The sequence below is a fragment of the Mustela lutreola genome, chromosome 2, assembly GCF_030435805.1.
Source record: "Mustela lutreola isolate mMusLut2 chromosome 2, mMusLut2.pri, whole genome shotgun sequence".
Classification (NCBI taxonomy): Eukaryota; Metazoa; Chordata; class Mammalia; order Carnivora; family Mustelidae; genus Mustela; species Mustela lutreola.
This window is the reverse complement of record NC_081291.1, coordinates 11,494,898-11,504,112: the sequence shown is the minus strand read 5'-3', so window position 1 is coordinate 11,504,112 and position 9,215 is coordinate 11,494,898. Positions and strand designations below refer to the sequence as shown.

Sequence of the window (9,215 nt, the reverse complement as noted above, 5' to 3'; positions counted from 1 at the left end):
ACATTTACCTGAAACCGCCTGAGAGCCAACTCAACCTAGCCCAGCACCACGACATTGCTAAGGTTGTTGGGTTGTTTGATTAGTTAATGATTAGATTAAATTATAATCCTAAAAAGAAAAATAAACACTGAAATCAGCCATGCAGGAGAGATTGCTGAGAATTAAGTAGTATTGATGGAAGAGTGATGATGGGTGACAGAAAGTGGTTGCAGTGAGTAGAACAACAGTCTAAGAATCTTTGCAATTAAGAGGAATGAAGTTATAGGGTATTATCTACAATAGCTAGGCAGTCAAATGAAAGCATTCTTTTATTCTTTTAAGCCATAGAAAATTTGAGTATGTTCTCATATTGATGAGAAAGACCCAGACCAATAGATCATAAGACATACATTTCACAGTGACCTTTTTCTTGCTGAGAATTCCAATAAATTAATATGTGAAATATGTAAAATTAATATGTAAATATGTAATGAATAATATGTAATATTAATATGTGAAAGGGTTATAGGAGAAAAGCTTTACATTACAATTATTTCCTTCCTGGGAGGATGAGTATATTTGTGTGTTTCCTAGACGTTTGTTTTCTCTTTTGTTTTATGGGTTTCAAGCGTTCATATTCCTGTTTTTGATTGCATTTTTTCAAGCATAGGAATTGAAGTTTTTCCTTCAATTTTGTTATCTGACCTTCAGTTCCTTTATGTACGTGTAGATGTATCTGAGGGTAGTAGGAAAGTTAATACATTTTGTGTGCTCAAACCTATCATTTTATCATATTTTCCTCCCTCTCTTGCTTGTTTAAGTGTAGAAAGTTCCACAACATCTAAAGTAATAAATCACCTTTTATACATATTTTCACCTTGTGTTTACATTTCTGTTATTTGTTATTGTACCTTTTGGCCTTTTGTGATTAGACCTATTTCTCAGTCATGTCATTGGCAGCCAATGTTTTTAAGGTATTCTTTTTTATCATTTGACCAACATTCACTTTCTTAAATAAATATGAAGTAATATATATCTCTATATGAAATGAAAGCATCACTTTAGATAATGCTTCCTACCCACTGTTTTGTTATAACTTTTTTTTTTAAAGTAATCTGTATACCCAAAGTGGGGTCAAACTGACAAACCCCAAATCAGGAGCTGTACTCTTTACTGACTGAACCAGACAGATGCCCCTGTTTCCATGTCTTTTGTACTTTACTCTTGAATTAGTGACCCATGTTGATGTCATTAAATTAATACTACTTTATGCCTGTCTAGAAAGTTAGTTTTAGATTGTTGTGTTTCAGACTGTTGTTTGAGATAGCTTCATGCCTAATCTATTCTTACTCCTACTGTTATTCTTTGTTCCATAAACTTTTAGTTTCTTTTAAAACTTACATTTCTAGGGGTGCTGGGTAGCTCAGTCGATCGAGCATGTGACCTATTATTTTAGCTCAGGCCATGCTGTTAGGGTCATGAGATGGAGCCCTGAGTTTCGCTCTGGGCTGATTATGGAGTCTTCTTGAGTTTGTCTCTCTGCCTGTCCCTCTATCCTGCTTCCACTTAGCTTCTGTACTCTCTCTTTCTCCCCCCAAAATGTTGTGTTTCTATATTATGCACACACAAATATTCATATCCTTAAGAAAAGATTTTATGTGTTTATTTGAGAGAGACACAGAGAGAAAGAGTATGTGCGAGAAGGCACAAACAGAGTGGAGAGGCAGAGGGAGAAGCAGGCTCCCGCTGAGTAGGGAGCCAGACAGGGGGCTGGATCTCAGCACCCCAGGATCCTGATCTGAGCCCAAGATACACGCTTACCTGATTGAACTACCCATATGCTCCTGTTCATACACTTTCATACAAATTCATGAATAGAACTTATACACGTTATAAATTGCCTTTAGGCTTTAGTACAGTATTTTTTTAATAGCTTGTCTCCCTCAATAGTACCTTACAGACTTGCTTCTACCATCTTGTATAGTGATAATTCATTATTTCAGTGATTGCATAGTATTTCAAGGTTTGGCTGGGTCATTTACACTTTTGAAGATTTTTCATATTCTTTCTCATTAAATTGCTATTTTATCAATGGTACAAAAATATTTTGAGACCGAGTTAAAATGCTGGCTCTCCACTGGGGGCAATTTTGTCTTTCTGGGGACATTGAACAATGTTCAGGGACATCTTAGGCTGTCAGGTAAGGGTGGTATCACTAGACGTGGTAGTCCTCTAGACATCCTACATTGCCCAGGACAAACCCCAGCACAGAGACTAATCTGGGCCTGAATAATATTAGTGCTGAGATTGAGAAACCCTGAGGTAAATAATGCTTTCTATATTTTTAATACTTACAGCTGTTTTCAGATTATTCCCCAAATGTTATAGGACCTCACATTTCTGTGATGGAAATTAAAGAACACCACTTTGCTGCCTTTTTAAAAGTTCCAATTCCAATTGATGTGATAGCTTTTTAAGTTTTTTTATAGGCTGTTGGGTATGGAAGGAATTTCTTATTCTTTTCATGAGCAATTAGCGAGTTTGAGCAAATTCATACATTTGGTCACCATTTTGATTTACCCATTATTATTATATGCCCATATATTATATGCCCACTTTCTACAGTTGCCAGCATTTCAAATGATTTTTACAGATTGTTTCTCTATTGAATTCTATGGAGATATTTGGGCCATAAAAATGTTTTTAATTCTATGAGTTAATGTATAACTTTTTCAATTTCTTGCCTTAATTAAGATTGCCTGTTGATTTTAGTTGTTTCATTTTATTTTTTTATTTTGGGGAATTTTTTTAAAGGACTTTGGGTGATTTTTTGTATTTTTTTAAATTTATTTTTAATTTCCATATAATTGACATGCAGTGTTATATTAGTTTTAGGTGTACAGTATAGTGATTCAATAATTGTATACATTACTCAGTGCTCATCATGGTAAGTCTACTTTTCATTCCCTTCATCTATTTCACCCATTCCCCCATCCACCTCCCATCTGGCAACCACCAATTTGTTCTCCACATTGAAAAGTCTGTTTTTTGTTTGGTTTTCTTTTTTGTTGTTGCTGTTCATTTGTTTTGTTTCTTAAATTCTATATGAGTAAAATCATATGTTATTTGTATTTCTTTGACTGAGTTATTTCACTTATCACTATAACCTCTAGAGCCACCCATGTTGTTGCTTTTGGCAAAACATCATTCTTTTTAATGGCTGCATAATATTCCATTGCATATATATCAATCAATCTTCCGTATCCATTCATCTATAAATGGACACTTGAGGTGCTTCCATACCTTGGTTTTTGTAAATAATGTTGCAAAACATAGGGTTCATGTGTATTTTTGAATTAGTGTTTTTGTCTTCTTTGGGTAAATACCCAATAGTAGGATTAGTTGATCTTGTGGTATTTCTATTTTTAAATTTTTAAGGAACCTCCATTCTGTTTCCACTGTAGCTGAAGCAGTTGAATTCCCACCAACAGTGCATGACTGTTCTCTCTTCACCACCTCTGCACTAACACTTGTTATTTCTTGTCTTTTTATATTAGCCATTTGACTGGTGTAAGGTGATACTCTTTTGGATGTCACATAAATGGAATTATTTCATTCCCTTCTCAGACTCTTCACTGTTTGCATATAGAAATACAATTATTTGTTGAAGAGTTGCTTTATATCCAGTACTTGGCTGAGTTAATTTATTAGTTCTGTTAGTGTTCTGTGGGATCTTTATGATTTTCTACATTTAAGATCAAAACACCTGCATATATAAATGTATTTCTTCCTTTCCAGGTTGGATGTATTTTATTTCTTTTTCTTTCTTTAATTGTTCTGGCTAGAACTTCCAGTGTTATGTTGAGCAGACATCAGGAAAGTGGGCATCCTTTCCTTGTTTCTGATCATAAAGGAAAAATGTCGACTGTATCCCCATTGAGTATTATGCTTCCTGTGGGTTTTCTTTAAATGGTTTTATGTTGAGATAGTTTTCTTCTATTCCTATTCCTCGTTCTTTTTTTTAAAATTTCTTTTCAGTGTTCCAGAATTCATTGTTTGTGCATCACACCCAGTGCTCCATGCAATATGTGCCCTCCATAATACCCACCACCAGGCTTACCCAACCTCCCAACTCCTGCCCCTCCAAAAACCAGAGATTGTTTTTCACAGTTTTTAATGTTTTTATCATGTTCTATACACACATATAAACATCAACATCCTGAGTGCAGAATATAAACAATAATATATCTTCAGGTTAGTAATGCATGATTGTGTTGTGCTTGTTCTTTCTTATTTTTGTAGTCACATCAATGACATGGAACTGGAGAATGACACACAAATTTTGGGATTTCTTCTTCTGGGATTTTCAGAGGGACCAGAATTGCAACCCTTCCTCTTTGGGCTGTTCCTGTCCATGTACCTGGTTACCATACTTGGAAATCTGCTCATCTTCTTGGCTGTTAGCTCAGATTCCCATCTCCATATGCCCATGTACTTCTTCCTTGCCAACCTGTCCTTTGTAGACATCTGTTTCACCTCCACTACCATTCCCAAGATGTTGGTGAATATAGAAACACAGAAAAAAGTCATACCTTATGGCAGCTGCATCATGCAGATGTTCTTTTTTATACTTTTTGCAACTTTGGACAACTTCCTCTTGACTGTGATGGCTTATGATCGCTTTGTGGCAATCTGCCACCCCCTACACTACATGGCAACAATGAGCCCTCAGCTCTGTGGACTGCTGGTTCTGGTATCCTGGATCATGAGTGTCCTGCATTCTTTGCTACAAACCTTAATGGTGTTGCAGCTATCCTTCTGTACAGAGGTGGAAATCCCCCACTTTTTCTGTGAACTCAATCAGATGATCCAACTTGCATGTTCTGACACCTTTCTCAATAACATGGTGATGTATTCTGCAGCTATCCTCCTGGCTGGTGTTCCCCTAGCCGGGGTCCTTTACTCTTATTCTAAGATAGTTTCCTCCATATGTGGGATTTCATCATCTCAGGGCAAGCATAAGGCATTTTCCACATGTGCGTCACATCTCTTGGTTGTCTCCTTATTTTATTGTACTAGCCTAGGAGTGTACCTTAGCTCTGCTGCTACCCAGAGCTCCCACTCAAGTGCAGTAGCCTCGGTGATGTACACGATGGTCACACCTATGCTGAATCCCTTCATCTATAGTTTGAGGAACAAAGATATAAAGGAGGCTCTAAATGTATTTTTCAGAGCATCCATAAAGAGGCCATTTTTCAACAAGTACCTGTGCTTGCAGGCTTAGTGCCTAATACCCAGAAATTGTGATTCTTTAATCAGATCATGAAAGAGGAACTTAATCTCTCTTTTATATCCTGGAGTTTCAATTTTTCTAAAGATCAACTGCTTTATGGAATTTAAATAAGTGTCTGTTAAATTTTCTACTGCTTCTGAGAGCTAACAATTTTTTTTTTGTTTCCTTAATTTCCAAAGTTCGTCCCAACCTTGAATTAGAAACTATTTGGAGATTCCCATTTACCTCATATAGTAATGAATGGTCCTAGTTTTATTAACTAAATGACATTGGCAACTGAGGTCATTTTTATAATTTTTTTTTGTAGAGGAAATTCTAAGATCACAGTTTTTCACTCTGTTTGTCATTCTTTCTATGTTAATAACTTAAATACCCTTCTTGGTAATACAAGCTTTAACCTACTATTTTGTTTCATAGGTAGTCATGGGACTTTATGATCCTCCTTAAGATCATGTTCCTGATCCTATCAGCTAAGCATCCACAGTATCTCTGTCAGAGAATAGTAAGGCAGAAATTGCTTATGAAAAACGCCCCTCAAGTGTAATCTATGGAAAGACAAATTTGCACAAACCAATTTACTTAATATGTAAATATGTGTCAGAGAATACCTGAAATACGATGTTAAATTTTCTATCACACCATATTTTTTTGTGGATAATGTGTTTTTGATCATGAACATCTATTCCTTACGGTGTCCATGTTTAAAGGGTTTTATTAATTGTACTGAAGAATTTAGTGGTAGAGTATGGGTTATTTAATTGGATGACATCCTGTTTCTACTTGAAAAATTCAAGCCCTGCCTACAAATATTACTCCTTCCATTGCCCTAAACTCTCCCCCTTTAAAAATGTTGTCATCAATATCATAGTGTGAGTGAGTGAACAATTGGTGCATTCATTCTGTCATTAATTTCTTTACCATTTTTTTGTTCTAAACTCTCTTTCATCCTATGATCAGAGGATCATAGATCAATTTCAGACAAGAGCTGGAATTACTGCTCAGTAATGCCCTGAGAGTGGAAACTTGTGACTTAGGGTCCCACAAGTTATTCCTGTAAAAAAATAGAGGTCTTTCCAAACTCTCCCAGTTACCTGAATGGGAGTCTCAATGGTGTCAACTTTTAGTACAGTTATTTGAAATAAATGTGAATAACCAGGCCATTATGAATAGTGCTTTCATATATCAGAAAAATATCAAAACTAAAAAGCAGTTGATTATTCTTAATATTCTCAGTTCTGTTTACATTGGTTATTGAATCAGTCACCAATTGCTGTATGAAAAGCCATGCTAAATGTAAAAGATATAAGATTATGTTTCCTTTAAAATAGCATGGAGGCCTATGATGGGGAAGTCTTTTGGTCTCCACTGGTCTCTTGAGGCTGTGGTCAGCTGTAGCTCAGCTGGAAATGCTCCATTCATCCTAGCTGCATTCTCGCATTAGGCTGGTTTAGGTTGACCATGGTTACAGTTGCTGAGCTCTGTTTTACATGTTTTTACCTCTCACAGCAAGATAGTCTGGACTTGTGTACATAGAAGAGGCAGAGTTACAAGGCAGCAGCAAAAACACACAATGACCCCTTGAAGCACATTGTCATTTTCAGCAGATACTATTAGTCAAGGCAAAAACACCCCAACTAAGTTCAGTACAGATTCAAAGTTGGAGAAATAGACTCTACCTCTCAATGAAAGGAGCTTCACAGTTACATTGCCAAGTACGTGGATACAGAGATAAGTGTTGAATTGTGGGCATCTCAGCAAAAAGGTCTACAGTCTGTACAATTTTCAATTTAAAAAAATTTTATTGGTGTAGAACATAACGCCAACATAGAGAACAATCTAGTAAGTATAATACAGTGATTTAATAATTCTACACATGACTTGGACTCATGATTGTGAGTATGCTCTACATCAAAATTAAAGATGAACTATACACTGGCTAACTGAACATATTAAAAAATTAAGAAAAATTAAAATGGAAATGGAATAAAAATAAATTTTCTTTAAAAAAATGAACAAAATAGAAGATGGCGGGGAAGAAGGAGGAGGCGTCTTTTCAACCTGTACCCCAAAGTGAGATGATTACCTACCAAAGAACTCCGATCACCCATAAAATCAGCCTGAGATCAGAATTATACATGTCTGTATCTCTACAGTGGCAAAAGACGCCAGTGGGCAGGTGAAGCGGAGTGGGAACATCGGACTGATATAAGAAGATAAACAAAGTGGGGAGGGAGCCACCAGAGGCGACTGATTGGAAAGTAATACCCCTAATACAAGAGTGCCCTGGATCTGGGGACCAGCATTAACTTGGAGACTGGTTGAAAGCACTCAGAAAGAGCAAAGGATCATGGGGGGGGTATATTGTGGGAATCGGGGTGGCTAGGGAGAGGGGGTTCCCTGGACCCAGGACAGCCTCCCCTGGTGCTGAGCCAGAGAGAGTGTGGCGGAGAAATCAGGTCTTGGTCCCTGAGCTGCCAGGGCGCCAGAGAACTCATGGGGTCGGGCTCCTGTGAGGGGCTGGGAGCCTCGCCAGATGGCAGAACACCGAGCTGTGCTAACAGAGCTGGAGATGCACATGGGCCACACCCTCCCTTGAGAGAGGTGCGGGAAGGCCCACCTGGCTCTCTTAGACCTGCGCCATTGTTTCAGAACCTGAGACGTGCTCCTGCCCCAAACTCTCCCCTGAGATGGGTGCATGAAGGCCCAGCCTGGTGTTCTTGGACCCGTGCCCAGCTATCAGCCTGAGATGCATGCGTGACCCACAGCCTCCCCTGAAAGAGGTGCACACAAACCCAGCACACTTAGATCCAGAGGGACCAGGCACTCCCAGCCCAGGCCAGCAGGAAAATCTCAGTGTGCAATCACTGCTTGGAACATCTCTGGCGGTCTGGAGCTGCCCAGACAGCCACCGCTGCTGTGGTTTTGGGTACAAGCAGAAGATCCAGTGCCCCAGGGACCATGACTCAGAACCTGCTTTGCCAGTGGCCAAGGAGGAATTTAGAAGGGCTCTGCAGACTGAGGCTTCTCTCTGAGAGGGAGGTCAGGGTGCAGTTTGATTTCCTCTAACCTACAAAAATGATCAAATGCAGTAAAGGCGAGAGAAAAAAAAAAGTGAACAAACATAAAAACCTCCAGAGAAGTCTCTGTTCATATCACCTGCCCATTTTTTTTTTTATATGATTGTCTGTTTTGTGTGTGTTGAGTTTGAGGAGTTCTTTATAGATCCTGGAAAACAGCCTTTTGTCTGTACTGTCATTTGCAAATATCTTCTCCTGTTCTGTGGGTTGCCTCTTTGTTTTGTTGATTGTTTCCTTTGCTGTGCAGAAGCTTCTGATCTTGATGAAGTCCCAAAAGTTCATCTTCACTTTTATTTCCTTTGCCTTTGGAGACATATCTTGAAAGAAGTTGCTGTGGCTGATATTGAAGAGGTTATTGCCTATATTCTCCTCTAGGGTTCTGATGGATACCTGCCTCATGTTGAAGTCTTTTATCCATTTCAAGTTTATCTTTCTGAATGGTTATCAGACACATGGAAAAATGTTCATCATCACTAGTCATCATGGAGATTCAAATATAAAACACTTTGAGATACCACCTTACACCAGAGAGAATGGCCCAAATTAACAAGACGGGAAGCAACATGTGTTGGAGAGGATGTGGAGAAAGGGAAAACCTCCTATACTGTTGGTGGGGATGCAAGTTGGTGCAGCCACTTTGGAAAAAAGTGTGGAGATTCCTTAAGAAATTAAAAATAGAACTTCGCTATGACCCTGCAATTGCACTTCTGGGTATTTACTCCAAAGATACAGATGGAGTGAAAAGAAGGGCCATCTGTACTCCAATGTTTATAGCAGCAATGGCCACGGTCGCCAAACTATGGAAAGAACCAGGATGCCCTTCATCGGATGAAGGATAAAGAAGATATGGTCCATATACACTATGG

At 38.3% G+C, this 9,215-nt stretch overlaps 1 protein-coding gene across 1 annotated transcript; it reads left to right on the top strand.

Moving 5' to 3' along the window:
* The first annotated feature begins 4,240 nt into the window (after positions 1 to 4,240).
* LOC131823124 (olfactory receptor-like protein OLF4) lies at positions 4,241 to 5,263 on the top strand. The gene has a single exon (XM_059159098.1). It carries the CDS (start codon positions 4,241 to 4,243, stop codon positions 5,261 to 5,263), a length of 1,023 nt encoding a protein of 340 aa, XP_059015081.1.
* Positions 5,264 to 9,215: the final 3,952 nt, after the last annotated feature.

Excerpts from the sequence above, each read along its gene's own strand:
- LOC131823124 (XM_059159098.1), top strand. The coding sequence starts at position 4,241 with ATGCATGATTGTGTTGTGCTTGTTCTTTCTTATTTTTGTAGTCACATC.